This window comes from Stegostoma tigrinum, chromosome 9 (assembly GCF_030684315.1).
Source record: "Stegostoma tigrinum isolate sSteTig4 chromosome 9, sSteTig4.hap1, whole genome shotgun sequence".
In the NCBI taxonomy this organism is placed as follows: domain Eukaryota; kingdom Metazoa; phylum Chordata; class Chondrichthyes; order Orectolobiformes; family Stegostomatidae; genus Stegostoma; species Stegostoma tigrinum.
This window is the reverse complement of record NC_081362.1, coordinates 81258156-81280822: the sequence shown is the minus strand read 5'-3', so window position 1 is coordinate 81280822 and position 22667 is coordinate 81258156. Positions and strand designations below refer to the sequence as shown.

The following is a 22667-nucleotide window of genomic DNA, read 5'->3' as shown; positions in this document are numbered from 1 at the left end:
TTCTGATTTACAGCATCCACAGCTCTTTTGGCTTTTACTGCTACAACCCAGTTGACAGCAACTGCAGAGCAGTGCCCCCCAAGCGTTTTGTCATTGTGGCTCCATTTTGAGGCTTGAATACTGTCTCTGTTGTGATATTACAGATCCCTATGGCATTGCAGGTGTAAATGATATTACATGTATTTATGATATTGCATGTATCCATGATTTCCATGTATCAATAATCAGACAAAGAGGTATCTTTAAGAGAGTTTAATGATGAAATCAGTGACATCATGTCATGTGTTATTCTTCTCGAAAGGTATCGGCTCCATCGTGAATTGCTTTTGCTATACGTTTTCAGGAAAATAGTTAGTCAACAATGCAAGTAAGAGATAAAGCCCAGAGCAAATATGTGTCAGCAATAGCAGTGTAATGAATTTTGTTGCCCTGTGGATAACTCTTCTGATTCTTGTTCTCAGCAAGAACAGTGTATATGTGACCAGGGCTAACAGTTACAGAACACATCAGTCACGACCTCTCATCAATGGGAATGATGGGAGTACAGGAACAGGCAGGAGAGATAAGAGAGACTGCAGATCCTGGAGAATCTGAGATAACAAGATGTAGAGCTGGATGAGCGGGCAGGAGTTGGGAAAGCGTGGTGGTGAGAGTGCTTGGGAGGAGATCCCATTGAGAGTAGGAGCTGTTAGTGCTGGAGGGCAGCTGTTGTAACTCAGCCTGAGATCTGCAAAGACCATTACTGTCTTGATGCTCTTTTAACAACATTTCAGCTCACCATCACGCCTGGGTCCACGCTTCCACTGGCATGGGCTAGTCCAAGAGTTCCATGCAGGTAGTGAGCATGGAATTCTTCCCCGCCCTCAATCACATTCCTGGTGTAAGCTGATTTCATCCCAGATTGTAGCAGGAATCCAATGGTCCTTTGCCCTTGGATAAGGGAGGGGGAGAAATTGGCCAATTATTCCACTCTGGATTGTTATCCTGTAAGCCTTGATGGAAACCGTGGGTATCAGACAAAGCCACGATAAGGCTCAGCTATGTTGTTCCCCATCGTCACTCCGAATGCACCGAGACTCACTTTGACAAATTCTACAGTACAGAGAGTGGCCTTTTGACCCATCACACCAACTCTCTGGAACAGTTCTCCACTTCTTCTCCAATTTCTTAGGCTCTTGTGAAACAATCTGTTTCTAATTTTGGCCAATTTTCTCTCACTAGTTGCCATAGATTTTGCTGTCACCACAATCTCTGCCAGTTATTCACCTTCCAGCAGTTTTCATACTCAATGAGAGCACTAGCAGGAAGAGGTTTTCATCAGCTTGTTCCCCAAACCCTGTACCCAACCCTGGAGAAAGTTGTGCCCATTCCTGGCCAACATTTCTCTTCAGGTAGAAGTTCAGTTCCAGCTTACTGTGCATTTTAAACACTGGCTGAAGCAGCCATAACTGATGCAATAACACAGGGATGTCATTGTGGGTGCATTTAACATTCCTAATATTGACTGGGTCTCCCTAAGAACAAGAGGTTTAGATGGGGCTGAATCTAAGTGCATCTAAGAGGGTTTCTTGAAACAGTGCATCAATAGCCTGACAAGAGGGTGAGCCATACTGTACCCTGTAATGGCTAATCAGCCTGGCCAAATGACTGACCTTTCAGTGGGAGGGCATTTTGGAAACAGTGTTCACAATTCCTACAGTTTTAAGATAGTTATTAACAACAATAAGTCAGGACCTTGCAGCAATTGAGGGAGGGCAAATCACGTCAGTATTATGTAGGAGCTAGGGAGTGTTAATTGGGAGGAGCTGTTATCAAGCGAGTCCATGTTTGACATGTGGGAGTGGTTTAAAGACTGACTGATCAGAGTTCAGGGCCGGCATGTTCCAGTAAGGAGAAAGCACAAGGATGACAAGGTAAGGGATCCTTGACTAATGAGGGAGGCTGTGAATTTAGTCAAAAGGGAAGAAGAAGCAGATGTTACATTTAAGAAACTAAACTTAGACAGTTCCCATGAGGAATATAAAGAAAGCAGGGAAGAACTCAAGCAGGGAATTAGGAGAGTAAGAAGGTGCTATGAAATGACCTTGGCAAATAAGGTTAAAGAGAATCCCAAGGCATTCTATAGATACATTAAAAACAAAAGGATAACTAGGGAGAAGGAAAGACCACTCAGGGATAAAGGAGGGAACTTGTGCTTGGAGGTAGAGAATGTGGGTGAGATCCAAAACGAGTACTTTGCATCGATATTCATCTATGAGAAGGGTATGGAGGATAGTAAGAGTTGTGTGGAGCATGCTGATATGCTGGGGCATTGTCAGATCAAGAAAGAAGTAGTGTTGGGTCTCTTGAAGAGCATTAAGGTAATAAGTATTCCCTGGGCCGAATGATACCTACCTCAGGTTACTGAGAGAGGCAAAGGAGGAGATTGCTGGGGACAAGATCTTTGTATCCTTGTTAGCCACTGGAGAGGTCCTGGAGCACTGGTGAGTAGCTAATATTGTTCCTCTATTCAAGAAGGGAAATAGGGATAATCCAGGAAACTACATGCCAGTGAATCCCACATCTGTGGTTGGGAAGCTACTGGAAAGAATTCTTAGGGACAGGATTTAAGCACTTATTAGGGATACTTTTGTGCAGGGCAGGTCATGTATAACTAAATAGATTGAATTTTTCAAGGAGGTGACAAAGGTGATTGATGAAGGTATATCAATGGGCGTTGTCTTCATGGATTTTAGTAAGGTTTTGACAAGATCCCACATGGTAGGCTCATCCAGAAGATCACGATGCATGAGATCCATGATGACTTGGCCACCTGGATTTAGAATTAGCTTGCTCATAGAAGGCAGAGGGTAGTGGTGGAAGGGTGTTTTACAGACTAGAGTTTCGTGACTAGTGGTGTTCTGCAGGGACCAGTGCTGGGAATTCTGTTGCTTGTGATATATATAAATGACTTGGCTGAAAATGTAGATGGATGGGTTACTAAGTTTGCAGACAACACAAAGATTGGTTAATGACAGATGGAATTAAAGGCAAGTAAGCATGAGATGATGCACTTTGGGAAATCAAATGTTAAGGAAAAGTTAATAGCAGGATCCTGAACTGCATTGATGTACAGAGGGATCCTGCGTTGTAAGTTCATAGTTCCCTGAAAGTGGCCACTCAAGTAGGTAGGATGGTAAAGATGGTGTATGGCATTGGTCAGGGAACTGAGTACAAGAGTCAGGATGTCATATTGCAGCTTTATAAGACTTTGGATAGGCCACACTTACACCACATTATAGGAAGGATGTGGAAGCTTTGGAGAGGGTGCAAAAGAGGTTAACCAGGATGCTGCCTGGTTTAGAGGATATGAGCTAAAAGGAAAGGCTAGAAATACTCGGGCTACTTTCTCTAGAGCAGCGGAGTCTCAGAAGAGACTTGATAAAAATCTAGGAAATTATGGTTGATGGTCAGAATCTCTTTCCCAGAGTTGAAATGTCTATTAGACATGCACTTAAGGTGAGAGGGGGAAAGTTGAAAGGACATATGAGGGACAAGTTTATTTTACACAGAGACTGGTAGGAGTCTGGAACGGGCTGCCGGGGTGATGGTGCAGGCAGATACAATAGGGGCATTTAAGGGACTTTTTTGATAAGCACATGAATAAGCAAAGAATGGAGGGGTATGGACCAAGGGCAGGCCGAAGGGATTAGTTTAATTTGGCACCATGTTTGGCACATCAGCACAGGTTGAAGGGCCATTCCGGTGCTGTATTGTCCTCTGTTCTATGTAATTGCAAGGAGCATTTCATTTTCCTCTCTCATTTTCCCACTTGTTTCCAACTTCAGTCTCAAACTCAGAGTTGGGAAGAGAAAATTAGTTAGTGCCAAATTTTGAGAGTAAGGCACATCAGAAAAACATCACGGTGTGCCTTGGATCCTTGGAAATTGGGCTAAGGTCTCATATGCATGACACCCAGATGCCATGATTGTCTGCGTTGTCCACGTAAAGGCAATGGTGTGACTGTGTCTCGTCTGAAATGATAGTCAGTGCTCAGTCAGAGCCAACTCTGTCTGTCTCTCACCAATTTCAGAGACAAGTCCTTAAATGCTGAACATTACAGTACTTATGAAACAAGAAGTTCAAGAATTTGAGATAATAAAATGTGAGGCTGGATGAACACAGCAGGCCAAGCAGCATCTCAGGAGCACGAAAGCTGACGTTTCGGGCCTAAAGAATTTGATTGAGTTTTTTGAGGAGGTAACCAAGAAGATTGACGAGTGTAGAGCTGTAGTTAGTAAATCCTTTGATAAGGTTCCACATGGTAGACTAATTAGTAAAGTTAGATCTCATGGGATTAAGGATGAGCTGGCCAATTGGATACAACATTGGCTTAACAGCAGGAAATAGAGAGTAATGATAGAGGGCTGTTTTTCCAACTGGAGTCTGTGACCAGCTGTGTTCCACAGGGATTGGTGCTGGGTCCACTTTTGTTTGTCATTTATATAAATGATTTAGTTGAGAATTTAGAAAGTATAGTTAGTAAGTTTGCAGATTGCACCAGGATTGGTGGTATAGTGGGCAACGAAGGCGGTTATCTAAGATTATAAGGAGATCTTGATCAATTCTTGAAGAATGGCAAATGGAGTTTAATTTGGATAAATGCAAGCTATTTCATTTTAATAAAACAAACAAAGGCAAGACCTTTACAATTAAAAGTAGGGCCTTGGGCAGTGTTATAGAACAGAGAGACCTAGGGGTTTAGGTACACATTTCTTTGAAGTTCACATCGCATATAGATGGGGTGGTTAAGAGGGCATTTAATCCACTTGCTCAGACATTAGGAGTTGGGATGTTATGTTAAGGTTTTACAGGATGTTGGTGAGGCTTCTTCTGGTGTACTGTGTCCAGTTCTGGTTGCTCAGTTATCGGAAGGATATTATTAAACTGGAGAAGGTTCAGCCGAGATTTATGATGCTGGGAATGGAGGGCTTGAGTCATGAGAAGAAGCTGGAGCATAGGAAATTCAGACGTGACCTTATTGGGGGTTATTAAATTGTGAGGGCTATAGATAAAGTGATTAGCAAGTGTCTTTCTCCTAGGGTGGGGGATTTCAAAACTAGGGGGCATAATTTTAAGGTGACGGGGAATGATTTAAAAAAGAATGAGGGGCAATTATTTTACATGGAGGGTGTTTCTCGTGTGGAATGAGGAAGCAGTGAATGCAGGTACGGTGACAACTTTTGAAAGACATTTAGATAAGTACATGAATAAAAAATGTTTGGAGGGATATGGGCCAAGCGCAGGCAGGTGGGACTAGTTTAGTTGGGGAACATGACTGGCGTGGACTAGTTGGACTGAAGGATCTGTATCCATGCTGTCTGACTCTATGGCTGTTTATTCAAATGCCCTGGCATTTTTATTACCGTTGGGGATCCAATTGTCATTGACAAAATTGAAGGACCGTTGGGGAAGGGGCACAGGCCCGACAAAAATTTTTTTTGCCTGGGTTTCGCACCTGCAAATTGGGCAAAATGAGGTCAGACAGCTCTTGCAGCACATCTGGTGGTGGAGGATGAAAGGTGTAAAAGGAGAGGAGAAATTAAAACATATTGCAATAGTGAGGCAAAATATCAAAACATTTCCAGATCATCTGAAAATGCAGATTGCACCAGGATTGGTGGTATAGTGGGCAACGAAGGCGGTTATCTAAGATTATAAGGAGATCTTGATCAATTCTTGAAGAATGGCAAATGGAGTTTAATTTGGATAAATGCAAGCTATTTCATTTTAATAAAACAAACAAAGGCAAGAAAAGGCATTTCAACCAATCAGTGGAGGATTAAACAGCAGCAAATACTCAAGCACCAGGCAGCAGAAAGACAAACAAGTACTCCATCAGTTAGCCCTCGAGTTAGTGACTGAATTGAAGGAGATGTTGAGTGAAGCTTGTCTTTCTTTCGGTCACTACAAGGTACTAATCTCCTACAGTCTGTTTGCGAAGGGCTGCAGCTATGTTCCAGTACATAGCTCCAGGCATGGACCCTTTGCTGCACAGTGTACACAGGTGCCCTTTAGAGCAGATGGCAATGTTTGGTGTGCGAGGGAATCTAATTTCTTTGTAGGTGCTCCACCTGAAAGCTGGTGATCTTCCACATTTTACAAGCGAAATAGAAATAGATGAGCGAAGAGCTGCAGTAGACTAAATGGCTACTGAAACCCACTTTGCCTTTCAATATGGTCTTGGCAGATTCTCTATTCCCAACCTATATCGATCGATCCTTTTAGTGCCCATCATCTCTCACCCTCTGTCTTGGGCATACTCGATGACTGAGCAGTCACAGCCCTTCAGAGTAGAGTTCCAAAAGATTCATAAACATCTGAGTGAAGGCATTTTACCTCATGACTGCCCTTAATAGCCGATGCCTCAACATGGAACAAAAATCAGAAACTGCTGGACAAACAGAGCAGGCCTGGCAGCATGTGGAGAGAAAACAGAATCAGAATTTTGGGTCTAGTGATCCTACATGGCCCAGCAGGGAGAAAAAAGCCAGTCCACATAAATGTTTAGCTTCCAAAAAAATTCAAGTTGAGAAGTCATCCAGCTCCAGCACTTTCACTGGCAGTGGTAATACAATTAGGGCTGAGACGCGGAAGGAAGTTAAAAAAAAAACATTTCTGAGCCTAATATTTGACATGAGGGCCTTGACCTTTCAAATTCAATTTGAACTGAGCAAGTCTTGTGCTCATTACCAAGAGCAGGAAGAGGAAGTGACATTATTCAGGAGGTCATCGGTTACAAATTGGTCCCTCCTGTATTCGTGACCAGTGGAACAATGTCAGAGTAAGAGGTATTGGTAACAAATTCCACAGCCCCCCCAAAAACCTGTGGGTCAACAAATATCCCTGGCATTGATTGGAGATCGGACACATATAGCCACATGGCCAACATGTTAAAAAGAATTAAGTCAGACAGGGTCATCTGTGCTCTCAGTGAAAAGGTAACAACCGTGCTCCACGCAGGTTCTCAGCGGAGAGTTTGCAAAGTGGAATATGTTGGAACCTGAAGCATGACAATTGTTGCACTGTGACTTGTGAAGGGAACAAGTGTATATCTTTGGTCAGAACACTAAAGCTGACACCACCAACAACCTAGGAAAACATCACTAAGTTCCTCATCACACATTGTTACCCTTGGTCACAACACCGCAAGCGATTCTAATGGGGTGCTAATTTGCTGAACCCAAACGTATTTTTACTTTCATTTGACCAACTCCAGAACAAATATTTACAGTACACGCTCACTGGCTAACTGCACTGTTATGAATATGATTCCTCCTGCTGTGCATCTACAAAAATAATATTCAAGATCAGACCAGTGCCAAAATACTTGCTGAAGCTGGATTGAGTGGCGTAAGTTCAATGAGTGAATTGGATGAGATTTCAGTGGAAGTATTTATCATGTAACAAATGTAACAGAGATGACTTAGAGAAGTTTCCCATTCCCACTGCCCTTAGTTAATTGTACAAATCAGAACCAGTAACAGGAGGGCTCATGCCTTGGAACCACAGGTCAGATATTCTGGCCAGCAATGCCCCAGAGACTGCAACCAAAATGGATCAAAAAATCATTGGCAGCATAAATTCAAGTTTCTGAATCGGGTTAATAGCGTGCAAAATGGCACCGAATCATAACATAACCATTCACTAACCGACCCTAAAACACTCAATCCCAACTATCACTGTCATTCTCTCGCTGGTAGGCATAACACAATCAAGGGAAAAGTGAATCCCATGCTACTTTGCTCTTGCACTTTTTCCAGGGAGTGCTAGTATGTTCTCTACTCTGACATTTCCATTTCCCATGGCAGCCATCTTCCTGGTCTCTCTGAACAATAATGCCAAACACTAACTGCAGGGAGCCCACGTGTGACCCCTCATCTGAGTTGTGTCATCCAAACTGAATTTGCAGAGGTTACCACAGCCATCGGGAGGAAGGACATTCTTCAAACCAGCTTAGAGAGGGAATTCCAGAGCTAAGGCAGCTAAAGATGTGGCCACCAATGGTGCAGTAATTATAACCAGGTATGCTCAAGAGGTCACTGTCAGGATAGTGCAAATATCTCAGAGATCTACAGGACTGGAGGAGAATACAGAGATAGGGAGAAGCAAACTCCAAAAAAGGATTTTAATTGAAGAGGAGAACCATGTAGATTAGCGAGCGCAAGGATGATTGGATGAATGCGACTTGGTGCAAAATAACACCTGAGGACAAATGTTTCAGTTGGCCTTGGGTTTGTAGAGGGCAGCTTGTGGGAAGCTAACTTTTGGTGCGTCGAAATGGTCAATTCTAGAGGTAACAAAGGCACGAGTGAGGGTTTTACCACTAGATGAGCTGAGACAAGGGCCCTGTCAACTGATGTTATCAAGGCGGAAATAGGCTGGCTTAATGTCTTAGTGATATCTTAGGGATATGGAGTCATAAACTCACTGTCTAAAATGAACCCAAGGTTGAAAACTGTCTGATCTATCCTCAAACAGTTAGCAAGGAGTTGAATAGAGATTGGAGGTAGTCCAAAGTCAGTGGATATGGTATTCTACTAATGAACAGGAGGAAATAACTGCTCATCCACTGTTGGATGTTGGATACGCAATCTGGCAATTTAACGACAGCAGAAGGGTCAACAGCAGTTGTGGAAAGATTGAAATGAGTTTATTACTTGGTTCTGTGTGATTCAGACAGTGCTGTTGAAGGGCCACATATCGTTGAAAAATTAGCTGTCTGGGCTCCATAAATAATGTGTTAAACAGAACAAGACTCCAATCCCTCCAAGTCAAACAGCAGTTGCTTCTGCAATCTGTGGAATATTTCACTAGGCACTAGCTGTAACATCCAATAATAACCCTGTCCTTACAATATCCTACAATGTTCTGGTCACAGCTGTCTCAAGTTTTAACTTTACTAGTCAAGAGTAATTTGCAAACACCTAAATACAGAAGGAAACTTTGTAAGAATCAATCTAATCTTTAAATAAACATTGCTGAGAATGTTTAATAGGAAACTAAATCTACTATACTAATTTAATTACTTTAGTAATCCTGTTTCCGATAATAGAGTCAGACTTGCTTTAAACATCCTTCACCTGTTTAGCTGCAGAGAGAAAATAATGAGAGCTGGAATACTCAAACTTGCTTTAAAAGCAAACAGACCACTTTTTTTTAATTGTAAAAATTAACATACCAAGACCTAATTTGAAGTTTCATAACAGTGTTAAAAAGTAACCCTTTCTTCACTTTTGCTCACAGCTTACAATTCTCCTTCATCTATGTTTACAATAATAATTGGGAGACAGATGAAAAATCATGTCAAAATGATACAACCCAGAGTTTATCAGCAAGCCAACTGATGTTAGCGCTGTCATAAGTCACAATCATTTTGCCTGAACTTTGCTAATCTATTTCATTCCTTTCTGAATGTCTTGCTTTTAGAAATAAACCTTGTTCAAGTCACCCGTCTTTTATAATGTGACATGAATTTCACTGATTTACTGCTTTCAGAAAACCGAATCATTTCCTTAGTGTGCCCAAAATCCCAGCAATGGGCGAGGGAGAAACGTCACATACAAGTGGTCGGAACATTGAGTATAGGAATTGCGGCTGAACAGGACACTGGTGACGCCACTTTTGTATACCAGCAGAAGCTGTAACACCCAACCATAACCTTGTTCTTACGATACCCTACAACGTCCTGGTCACAGCTGTCTCGAGTTCTGGTCGCCCTTCTGCAGGAAGAATATTGTTAAATTTGAGAGGGTGCAGAAAAGATTTACAAGAATGTTGCCAGGATTGGATGGCTTTAGTTATCAGGAAAGGCTGAATAGGCTGGGGCTATTTTCTTTGGAGACTGAGGGGTGGCCTCATACAGGTTTATAAAATCATGAGGTGCACGGTTAGGATGAATAGCCACGGTCTTTTTTGAGGGTGTAGGAGTCCCAAAACTAGAGGGCGTAGGTTCAAGGTGAGAGGGGAAAGATTTGAAAAGGACCTGGGGGGTAACTTTTGCACACAGAGGATGTGGAACGGGCTGCCAGAGGAAGTGGTGGGGGCTGGTACAATTACAACATTTAAAAGGCATCTGTCTAGGTACAGGAATGGGAAGGGCTTAGAGACATATGAGCCAAATGCTGGCAAATGGGACTAGGTCAGATGGAGGTGTCTGGAACAAAACGTCTGTTTTAGTGTTGTGTGACTTCTAAGTGAAAACACGGTTTACAGCAGTCTATGGGATTGATGCTGGTGATAGTCAGTTAATTGAGTTCACTAGAGGGCTAGAGTGTGATGAAGAATGATATAACAACACATGCTCACTCCCTGTAACAGCTCTGGTCAGTCACACAGTTATGCCTCCTCACCCTATCTCAAACTTGTAGATTGGTGCCCTCAAGCTGTACATAACTAATTAGCTCTCTCTAATGCATATGGCCTTATGTCAACTGTGAGTAAATACATAAATTTATTGATTTTCACCCTAAGCAAAATGACTGGCTTTCATTCATTCCTTGAAAATTACCTAAAATATAACCTTATCATGCAATTCATATCATCCGATGTATTTCCGCTTTGTGAAAAAGCTTTAATACCGTGAGAATAAAATAGAGAATTAGCACAAAGAAAGGAGTTTAGTTGAATCTTTTAACCCAGTGGGCAATGGATTGTTGAATAATTACCAGGGTTGACCATTGAAGTACTTTAAATTAATTCAAGAAAGAATTGGAGCTATTTCTAAGAAATTGAATTGAGGAATATGATGGGAAGCAGATGAAGTTGTGATCTAGAAGTTTTCATTCTGAAGAGGATTTCATCATTCCAATAGCCTTTCCCCATTTCTGACAGTTTGTAAATTTTACATTATTGTCAGATCATAGTCCTCACTGGTAAAACTGGAATGTTCAAGGAAATGAAATTTTCAGAAGTGGTCTAAACTAACGCTGATAGTACAAGTCACCTAGATCAAGACTCTTTATTTCGGTGGTTGATATTCCAACACAAAGGAACAAAGAATCTGTGGCTACTGCAACATAACTCGAGCACCAGATAAGCAGAAATCCCAGGGTATCTGGACTCTCCTGCAGAAAGTTATGGTGGTTGATCACGAAGAGCCCCTGAGTAAATTCTGCCACTTGCTTTTACTGTACCTGCGACTTGAGTAGATGCAATGAAATGGGTCAGACTGGAAGTAGACACATCTGGAGCAATGTGGACCGGGTTCGGGGGAGAGGTTTTTTCCACCACTTCTGTTATAAAGTAAGAACGAAAGAAAATTTAAACGTCAAAACATAAAGTAGTGTGGCAGTTTATTTTTACTTTTAATTAAGTGCAGTTTAAATTCACTAAGGGCGGTAGATTCAATGGGCAGGAGAGTTCGAAACATACTCTCACAGGTTATAGTCAAAGTCAGTATCAGGCTTAGGGGTGAGGGTGAGTATGAGGGCTATTTAGACATGGAAACATAGAAGACGGGAGCAGGAGGAGCCATTCGGCCATTCAAGTGTGCTCCACCAATCATCACAATCGCAGCTGATTGTCCAACTTAATAGCCTAATCCTGCTTTCTCCCCATAACCTTTTTTTAAGGTTCTGACTGGGACAATCATGCAAAGACAAAAGAAAAATGTTGCAGGGAAAGAAGCCTTCTTACAATATGCACCCAAACAAGATTCCCGCCAAGGACAGATCAGAGCACAGAATGGGAGCAGCCTCATCATGGTATATGTTACTGAGTTAGTAACCCAGAGACCTGGATGAATACTCCAGTGCCATGGGTTCAAATCCCACCACAGCAGCTGATTAATAAATCTGGAATTAAAAAGCCAGTCTCAGAAACAGTCATCATGAGGCTGGCAGATGGTCATTAAAAACCCATCTGATCTTTGGAGCAGGAAATCTGCTGTCCTTATCTGGTCTGGCCTACACAAGACTCCAAAGCCAGAATCATACATGTGATTCTGATTGAAAAGCCCTAGCAAGGCATACAGTGTGACAAACGCTGCAATCTGGGTTCGTCTGGGCTATAGAAGCTGAGGAGGTGGTTCACTACCACCTTTCTTGAGGGTATTTAGGAACAGGCAATAAACACTGGCCACATCCCAAGCAGAAATTAGTGCTGGCAGCACCCATAGTGTCTGGGCCTTGAGGAAATGTGTGAGAGGAGAATAAATTTAGCAATTATTTAAACTGACAGCACCATCAAATCCAATTGTAGAACGTTACATTCGTGGTTCTGATGGAGTTCAAAACACAGGTCAACACCTGATACAGACAATAATCAACAGATAAAAGCATCCAACAAACCACAAATAGAACAACTGCTTTATCTACTATGGCTACAGCTGTGAAGACAGCAGGGTTGGGGGGGAGAATGGAATTAATGCATAGTAATATTTGGTTGTGATATAAAGAGAACATACCAGGGAAGCCAGAGTTTATCTGGATGGTTGTAATGCTGGGCGATAGCTGGGGCAGGCCAGATTCCACAACGCGCTCATCTTTTACAAGTTCCTAAATTCAATGAAAAGATGATGTCACATTTTCATTTTAAAGGGCAGACAAATTTTGATGAAACATTAGTATCATAGACTTAGTATTTTTATAGGAAAGGGTGAGAATGTGGACACATCCTGTGATTACTACATCTGAAAAAAAAAACCCTCTTAAGATCAGGCACTACAACTAAATGCTACTTGTATGTCCCAGTCTGTTTAATTTTATTTTTTGGATTCCTCAGATTGTGACATTCACAACTTCTTTGCTTATGTCCTTCTCTTTCTCTTCCCCTTCAGAGTTGTCTAACTCTCGCCCTGCTTCACTGCTCTCAATCCTGCATCGCACTTTTGTTTCCCCTCCTCATCCAAATATTTCTTCTCTTCCAGAATAGTTGCCTTGTTATCCTCCTCCTCTGTATTCCTTCCTGCCACACTTTCCATTTCTCAGAATCCCTACAGCGTGGAAACAGGCCCTTCGGCCCAACGAGTCCAAACTGACACTCAAGAGCATCCCATTCAGACCCATCCCCCTAATCTACACATCCCTGAACGCTATGGGCAATTTAGCATGGCTAATCCACCCTAACCTGCACACTTTTGGATTGTGGGAGGAAACCGACGCACCCAGAGAAACTCACCCAGATACAGGGGGAATGTGAAAACTCCACACAGACAGTTGCCGGAGGGTGGAATCAAACCCGGGTCACTGGTGCTGTCCCTTTCAAATTTTGATTTCTTCTTCTTTTCTGTCTCTTGCTTTTCCTTCCCTCATGTCTTTCTCTCCTTCCTTTTTCCTCCCAACTTTGGGCTCTCTTCTTCTTGTACTTTGAGCTCTCTCCTCCTTCATGAGTCCCTCTATCTCTCCTTCACAACAACCTTTCTCCCCTCCTTCATCCATATCTCTCTCTCCCCTATTCTGTCTCTACTCTCTTTCTGGAGGGGGTGAGGATTTCCTAAACTGTACAGTGCGCAAACATCACTTGCAGGATTTGGTACTGAAGTTTGGTTTGGACATTTCCATTCTGCAATCCAGAGTTAATCAAATTAACACCCCAGCACTGAAGAGTATTTGGTCATCTGGTTCAAGACATGCCACACTGTTTTTATCAAATGGAATTGGAGACAGCCAGGATAGCAACAAATGATCATAACCCATGGGATTCAAGAACAAACCAGAGAGCACTGTCAGCACTTACTAACTAAACTAACAGTGACAGTCATTTTCCCTTGAGTTCTGGAGGTTACTATTAAACTTATAACAGAAGTTTACAACTCAATCAGAGACAGCAAGAACTGCAGATGCTGGAGCTGGAGGAACGCAGCAGGCCAGGCAGCATCAGAGGAACAGGAAAGTTGACATTTCAAATGATGGCTCCTGACCCTAAAGGTCAACTTTCCCGCTCCCCTGATGCTGCCTGGCCTGCTGTGCTCCTCCAGCTTCACACTGTGTTACATCAGAAGTTTATAGCTTGTTACGACTGACTGTTTCAGGAAAATCAACTACCGTTGGTCAGATTTTCCCGGTGGCAGAAGCAATGAGTGTCTAGATGTTGGGATCTGATGTATGTTTTGTCCTGTGCAGACGTTCAGAACATATACCTGGGACATTTAAATGTCTGATGGGCAGAATTCCATCCAGGTCCCTCTGAGAATATCTGATGGTCAGCAGTTGTATTTGTGTGAGAATAAAAGCAAACCTCCAGGATAATTTGCTGCTTCAGTCTCCACAGGGGATGCACTCAGAGGGATCCCTGCTCACAAAACCCTCAGCCACACACTCATTCGGCCTCTCACTGTGGGATGGCTGTAATCCCCAGTGTGTGTGTGGGGTTCTTATTGCCTTGGATTCAATTGGCACCATATCTCTAGAATGGGTTGGACAGATCTTCAAGCGTAACTCTGTGTAGCTGATGCAGTTAGTAAACTAAAGCATTGATATTGAACAACCCGTAATTACATCATCACATTAAAGTCATATAGCCTACCTGTTCAGGTGTGCTGGTGGCCACTGGAATGAAGAGTTTGAAAAAGTGATTAATTCAGAAATATTGTACAGCTTTCTCACATTGATACATGTACAAAGGCAGTGTTTCAATTCAAATGATAGAAAATTAAGTGGTATACTTCAGATCGATGCATGATTTTGGAGAACTTTAGACTAATAAAAGATTTTAAAAAGCAAACAGAAATCCACCCGAGAGAGCAGCAGAGTAGGCAAGATAGCAAAACTGCTCATCTTATCGGATAATACACTCCTTCCCAACTTAAAAAAAAACCCATACATCAAAACACAAAATGGTACATGACTAAACTAAAACATTGCCGAAAATTTAACTAGTTATGTTCAACAGGAGTATAGTGAGATCTCCAGATGCTGGAATCAGAGATAACACAGTCTGGAGCTGGAGGAACACAGAAGGCTAGGCAGCATCAGAAGAGCAGGAAAGCTGATGTTTTGGGTCGGGACCCTTCTTCAGAGATGTGGGAGGGGGAAGGGAGCTGGGAAATAAATAGAGAGGAGGAATGGGGCTGGGGAAGTCGGTTGGATGGTAATAGGTGAGTCCAGGTAGGGAGTGGTGGGGGTTGGTCAGTGGGATGAGTGGGGCAGCTAGGTGGGAGAGAAGATGGGACAGGTTGTGTCCTCAAAGAGGCAACTTAACTCCATGTCGATGATCAAACACGCCCTCAACCACATCTCTTGCATTTCCTGCACTTCTTGCCCTCAAATGCCTCACCCCAACTAAAATGAAGTCAGAATCCCCTTGCCCTTACATACCATCCCACTAATTTCCACATCCAACACATCATTCTCCGCCACTTCCATCACCTGCAATCTGACCCCACAATCAAAGATATATTTCCCTCCCCACTCGTATCTGCTTTCCAGGCAAACCGCTCACTCCGTGACTCTCTCATCTGCTCCACACTCGCCACCAACCCCACCACCCCCAGCACCTTTCCCTGCAACCACAGGAAGTGCTACACCTGCCCCTACACCTACCCCCTCATCTCCATCCAAGGCCTAAAGCAAACCTTCCATATCAGACAGGGGTTCACCTGCACATCTGTAAACTTGGTCTACTGTATCCACTGCTCCCGATGTGGCCTCCTCTACATCGGTGAGACCAAACGGAGGCTCAGCAAACATTTCGCAGAGCATCTGCACTCTGTACGTAACAAACAACAACACCTTCTGATTGCCAACCATTTTAACTCCCCCTCCCACTCCCTGGGTGACATGTCCATTCTGGGCCTCCTCCAGCGCCACAATGATGCCACCCACAAACTGGAGGAGCAGCGCCTCATTTTGCGCCTCGGGAGCCTACAGCCCAATGGCCTAAACATGGAATTCACCAGCTTTAAAATCTCCCCACCCCCGGCTCATCCCACATCCAACACTCCCTCTCATCCCCACCTCCTTGACCTGACACAACCTGCCCATCATGTATCCCACCTATCCACCCCACCATCCCACTGACCAATCTCAACCACTCCCTATCTCTATCTAACTATCATCATCCCACCTACTTCCCTTGACCCACCCCTCCTCTCTATTTATTTTAGAGCTCTGTGCACGCTCCCTATTTCTGAAGAAGGGTCCCAACCCAAAACATGCCTGCCTGCCGTGTTCCTCCAGCCCCACACCATGTGTGTCTAGTTATGTTCCATATTTGTTTTTACTGTAATCACAACCAATACACCTGATCAATAATTACAGAGCAAACAACATGTAAAAAATATTTAGTGAGAGAACAACCTGCCTGCTTTCTATTTCTTTCTGTATAGGATCTCCTTCTACTCCCATTGAGTGTGATTCTACTCTCTCAATATCTCTAGGCTGTTTCAAACCTCAGCTTTGACATTGAATACCAATTCCACTCAATAGTTGGGACTCTTAACACTGATTGGTCAAAGACGCTGATTCGCTGCACTGCTCTAGGGGATTCTGTAACACCCAGCAAACTGCTGATTTCCTTTTCACTTTTGCTTTGGACAATCGGAGTTATTTAGATTATAGGAGGTTTATCCTGGTATCCCTTTGTCAGATTTCTTCTTTCATGCAACTGTTCAACATGACATTAATAAAGTCACCCTCTATGAATCTAGTCTCTTTATAATACAATATGATTCCAAGATTTCAATAATTTCAGCATAGCCAGCAATGCTGTTATCTTGCAGATAACACTGGTTTGACGCAACGTCAAAAGATCTGAGGAAGGGTCACCCAAAACGTTAACCGTTAACGCAATTTTTCCTTCACAGATACTGCCAGACCTGCTGAGCTTTTCCAGCAACTTCTGTTTTTGGTCAAAAGATCTAGCTGCATCATGGTGAACAAAATTCTCACTTTATTGTTATCTCCTACTTTATTTATTTTCTACCAAATGTGCAACTTTCATTCACAACTATATCTGTTTGAGTTAACTGCCCTAGTGTTCCCAAACATATATTTTCTTTCATTTCATAGGTTTAACATTGTGGCTTTTACTTTGTTTGCTCTACTCTTATTTATTAGATCCTTGAAAACTATTTCACAGTTTTACTTCTCACTTTTAGAATTTAGATGTACAAATCCCTGTGTCTCTGCTTTTAAACTTCCACAATTTTGCATCAATTTCCTCTGCTGTTACACACAAAATACACCAGCTGACATTTCTCTCCACTCAACCGCATCTGATTTCCATCTGCTTTTGTCAGTAACTCACCTCAGTTAGTCTTTCTGTCTGAAGTTACTGAGTTACTCTCACAATTAACCACACTCCCTGTCCTCACCGCCTTTGCAAATTTGATATTGTAGCCATTATATCTAAATCCAGATCAATGAAACAGTTGGGGTAACAGTGGAGGCTCTTTGAAGCAAGAGGTTGTAGGTTTCTGTCCCAGTTTAGGGCTTGAGCACAAAAGTCAAGTGGGTCCGTCCACTGCTGCACTGAGGGAGTGCTGCATTGTTGGAGGTTCAGTCATTTGGATAAGATGAGGTTCCACCTGCCTACTCAGATGGATATAAAGATCTCATGGCATTAATTCAAAGAAGAGCACAGGAGGTCTCCTAGATATTCTGGACATTATTTGTCCCTCAATCTGCACCACACAGAAACAAGTAACTCGGTCATTAGCACATTGTTAGCCAAGTTTCATAAAAGGTTGGTGGAAAACGTGTTACTCTACGGTACCAATATGCAATCAAAATAGAAACAGAGGGCTGACAATCCCATGCAAACAAGGAATGAGAGCAGGCCACTCGGCCCTTTGAGCCTGCCCCATCATTCCATTAGATCATGGCTGATCTAGTTATAACCTCAACAGTACATTCATATATACCCTCCACACTCTTTCATCCCTTTGGTAATCAAGAATCCAACTCACTCTGCCTTAAAAATATTTAAAGATTTTTCATCCACTGTCTTTTGAGGAAAGTAATTCAAAAGATTCACAACCCTCAGACAGAAGAATGCTTCCTCATTTCTGTCTTAAACTTGAACCCCCATTATTTTTTAAACTTTGACCCCTAGTTCTAGGTTCTCCCACAGGAGCTACCATCTTTTCAACATCCAACCAGTGAAATTTCCTCAGGACTTCATATGCTTCAATTAAGTCATATCCCGCTCTTCTAAACTCGTGGGGATACAGGCTGAGCTTGATTAGCCTTTCCTCAGAAGATAATTTGCTTATTATAGGGATTAGTTTAGAAAAATGTTCTCTGAACAAATTCCAACGTTTTAACATCCTTTTGTATGTATGGTGTCCACTACTGTACATAGTGTTTGTCCAAATGTTTACCCTGGAGTTAGACGACTGTATCAATGCCTTTGGTCTTAAAAAGGCATTTTTTTCCCATACATTACACAAATTCGCAATCAAAGTGTAAGATTTCATTTACTGAGACACTGTGCATTTATCGTATGGCCCTGTGTGATACTTTGGCAACTGTCTATTGAAAAGTCAAATTTGTAATGTTCGCATTCTTTGTGCAGATTTCAAATATTCCACAACTTTAATGTGATGATGAGCAGGGGAGCTCCCCAGGTAATCTCCTTCAATATTTATCTCTCAACCAACATCACTAAAAGACAGATCATTTGATCATTTTAACAATATGTTCGTGAGAGCTTACTGTGCACAAATTGGCTACAACGCCTCCTACCTTACTACAGTCATGACTCAACTTCAAAAAAAAAGTTGACTAGCCATGAGGAGAATTGGGACACTGTGAGGCTACAAAGGAGGCTATACAAATGCAAGTCTGCCTTTGACAACACAACATTGGTTACACAAATAAGTATGTAAGATATGCCCCACCATTTCACCAATTTGTACCTACAGAGTGGCTCCAATAGCTGTCAATTTCAGGGAACTGAGACGAAAGCAAAATAAGTAGATTGGGAAGCACTAAACTTAAAGATACCTTAACCAAAAGTGCCACTGCTAACACTTGCAGAATCTCTCCAAACCACAGGTTTGCAACATGGCTGAGGTTAAAATTGTAACTTTAGAGATCATAGAATCCTTACAGTGTGGAAACAGGCCCTTTGGCGAAAGGAGTCCACACCGGCCCTCAGAGCATTCCACCCAGACTCATCCCCCTATAGCCCACCTAATGTGCACACCCCTGAATACTACAGGCAATTTAGCATGGCCAATACACCTAGCCTTTGGATTGTGGGAGGAAACCCATGCAGACACAGGGAGAATGTGCAAACTCTACTCAGACAGAAGTCTGAGGCTAAATTGAACCCAGGTCCCTGGCACTGTGAGCCACTGTGCCACTCTGACTCTTTACCCTTCACAAATAAAATGCCCCAACTGATCAGCTGCTGGGCAGGATATCACATTCCTTCACTAGATTACTTCATGGTCTAAGATCAGAGATGGAGAAACGTTGCTAGTACAAAATACAGGAGGACAGGTGTGAATATCTAACTATTCATAGTGATGGGGCCGGAATAAAAGGGGTAGAACTAAATTAGGGACAAAATTAAAAACAGGGCAGATTGATTTTGCTTTTGCAAAGCAGCCACATATTAAAAAGGAAAGGCAAATGCACCCAGATATGCCCCCAAAATATTTGCATGTTGTTAAACATTGCTGCTGTGTTGATAATTTCTATGCCGGTCCCCTCCAAGAACAGCTGTTCATTGGATCAACCAAAACATTAAAATATTTGACCCTGTTGGAATTCTTATCTTCAGTTAATAGTTTACTGCGGGGCTTATTTCCATCATGCAGTCTGGTTGTTTGTTAGGTTTTGCAGCTTCCTTTAAAAAATATTGTGCCAAAATGGCAGCAGCATTTTCCAAACTAGAAAACAGACAAGAAGGTAAATGTCATGCAAAGTTTTAAGTTTGCAGTCGATTGATGGAAACATAAAGACACGCCCTTTTACAGCATAAGCCTGCGTTGAGTACTTTCAAACATTTACCACTTTCGGTAAAAGCAGGGCCACAGAACAGTGGGCAAAAGGGGCCTAGAATTTTTGCTGTGAGATAACATTCATGCAACTGAGGCCACATAAAACATCGAACTTTCAACATTTTATGCCACATTGCTAATACAGCGGTAAATACAGATGATCAAATTTTAATGACCATCATCTGACTGTTATACCTGAGACACATGGACTAAAATGTTTCTTCAAAAAGCACAGGTACTGAATTAATACAGCTGCCGTGATCACCCGACCACAGACATGCCCCACCATTTCACTAATTTGTACATACAGAGTGGCTCCAAGATCAAAACAAAATAAATGAACATGTCTGCACTGAGGTTCTCTAAAGACATTGAAATCAAATAATTGAATCAGGTTTCAAGAAGTTCAGATCTATATCTCCTGCTTTATTCACCCTTATATGATAATACCACATTGAATATGAAAGGTTTGCTAGCAAGTTATACAATTTGGAAAATCAATGAAGCTAAACTCAGAAATACAGACTGAACTATATTTCAACAGCTGTCTTTAAGCAGAAGAGCAGAGAGAATTAAAGATGGATTGATAACCACAATAACTGAAAGCCTCTCTCCCTCGCTACTCTTCAACATCTAAGAAGACAATACCTGATGGAAAAGGAAATTGGGGAATCAGCCGAAGATATCTACTAAACTTCATCATTACTGAGGATACAAGTTAGCAATTAAACAATGCGGTCTCAAAAATTCTAACAGCTCAAGGAGTCTAAAAACTTTTAGACTGTGTTGCCTTTATTCTTCCTGCCTGTACCAGATGTTCTCCCATTTAAATTTATTACCTGTGTTTGTGGGTATATTTAATGTCACATTTTTAGTACTTTTTTTCCTCAGGTTTGGAGTTAGTTGGTAATAAATTTGTTCTTTCTTTCATTTAAAGAAAGCTCGATTTAACTACATCCTTAAATAGAGTGTGAAACATGGGCATGCTGAAAAAAGTTAAAAATATTTGTTGAAACCGACCAAGAAGGGAGCTGAATGTCCCCTCCATACCTTATCATAACAACGTATACAGAATTTCTGATTTCACCAAAAAGAAAATACAACAACTTTCTATAAAGTATGTTCCAGACTTAGAATGTTTCCCTTTCACAATTTCAAAGCATTGAAGCTTCTGCATTCAAAACAGATGTTCATCTATCATTATATTGAATTAAAAATAGTAAGTTCAGTGTAGTCGATGTCTTTGGACACTTCTTTCAGGGTCAATGCATATAAGGATGAGTAATGAAGAAAAGGTAAGCAGAGTTAGGGCTAGAGGCAGACTTTGAGAAACTCTGCGTCTAGGCTGTGCAGAGTTCTAATGCCATCAGTACATTGGACTGGGTCAGAGAGGGAGTGATGGCCAAGTGTAAAAGTAAAAGAATCCAAAACAGAAGAATGGAGAAGGCAAGATGTGATATTATCTGGAAGAGGTTCTGAAGTTAGGTTGATGCTATCAGTCAGCAATGCAGAGGTTACATAGAATGTGTCAATATGTTAATTAAGCAAAAAGATGCATGTTCACGCACAGAATGTTTCAATCAAAATAAAGCTAAGATATTTCTAATGGACAACCTAGGGAATGTTTCCAGGAATGATGGTATCTTTGGGCTCAATCCCATTGAAATGCCAAAATTATATTTAAAAAATTACCTTATAGTGATAAAAATCTTGACAATTACAGGTGTGATGTCACTGTAATGCCTCATAAAAATTCCTCTGTCTGGGGTTTTGTAAGAATTGGTATATTGAAAGTAGATGGCCTTTGTTGAAACAGTAGAGAGAAAAATTTGAAACAAATGTGTTGAGTATTCAGGCGATAATATTGTAAAGCATGGGCTTGAGGCTGCATTGCACCTGTAGTTATTCCACATATGAGTATTTAACTATATTTCAGAGACTTTGGGGAGATGGTAGTGTTCCAGTAACGTCACTTAACTGATAATCTAATGATCCTGGCATCGGCATATGGGAACAGTGGTTCAATTCCCAACATTGCAGCTGATGCAAATTAAATTCAATCAGTAAGTCTGGGCTACATCACTAGTCTCAGTAGTGGTAGTATGAAGTTGTTGGAGGGTTCTTATGGTGCAGTGGTAATGTCTCTACCTCTGAGCCAGGTGGTCTGGGCTCTAGTATCACCTACTCCAGAACTACATTGTATCATCTCTGAACAGATTGGTTGGGAAAATATTGACCATAAAGCCACTGAAAAGTCCACCTGGCTCAATTATATCATCGAGTTGTACAGCATAGAAACAGGCCCTTCGACCCACCATGTCAATGCTGGCCAATAAACACCGAATTACATTAATCTTATTTACCTGCATTTGGTCCATAGCCTACTATACCTGGGCATTTTAATTACTCCACCAATGTTTCTTAAAGGTTGTGAGAGTACCTGCCTCCAGCTTCCTCTCAGGGAGCACATTCCATATTTCTACCAGTGAAAGAATTGGTGAAAAATATTTTCCTCAGATCTGCTCTAAACCACTTACTCCTCACTTTAAACTTATGCCCTCTGATATTAGACATGTCTACCCTGCAGAAAAGATTCTTATGATCTACCCTGTCCACACCGTTGACAATTTTATACACTTCAATCAGATCCTCCCTTGGCCTTCTCTGCTCCTGGGAAAACAAAACCAGCCTATCCAGTCTCTTCTCATAACTGAGACTTTACATCCCACCCACTACC

General features: G+C 41.9%; 1 protein-coding gene and 1 long non-coding RNA gene across 6 annotated transcripts in view; one reads left to right on the top strand and one right to left on the bottom strand.

Moving 5' to 3' along the window:
* The window catches only part of ltbp1 (latent transforming growth factor beta binding protein 1), a 432638-nt gene that overhangs the window by 179339 nt on the left and 230632 nt on the right, over positions 1 to 22667 (bottom strand). For all 5 annotated transcript variants that reach the window (XM_059648686.1, XM_059648685.1, XM_059648688.1 and 2 more), the window contains 3 exons: positions 14506 to 14528; positions 12446 to 12536; positions 11175 to 11273 (listed from right to left, as the gene is read on the bottom strand). In XM_059648686.1, the coding sequence (XP_059504669.1) occupies positions 11175 to 11273; positions 12446 to 12536; positions 14506 to 14528 (213 nt within the window). The remainder of the gene's footprint in view (positions 1 to 11174; positions 11274 to 12445; positions 12537 to 14505; positions 14529 to 22667) is intronic.
* Positions 1857 to 20775, top strand: LOC132210018 (uncharacterized). Its single transcript, XR_009446173.1, has 3 exons — positions 1857 to 1913; positions 18496 to 18547; positions 20475 to 20775. It is a non-coding gene; the product is annotated as an uncharacterized LOC132210018 (long non-coding RNA).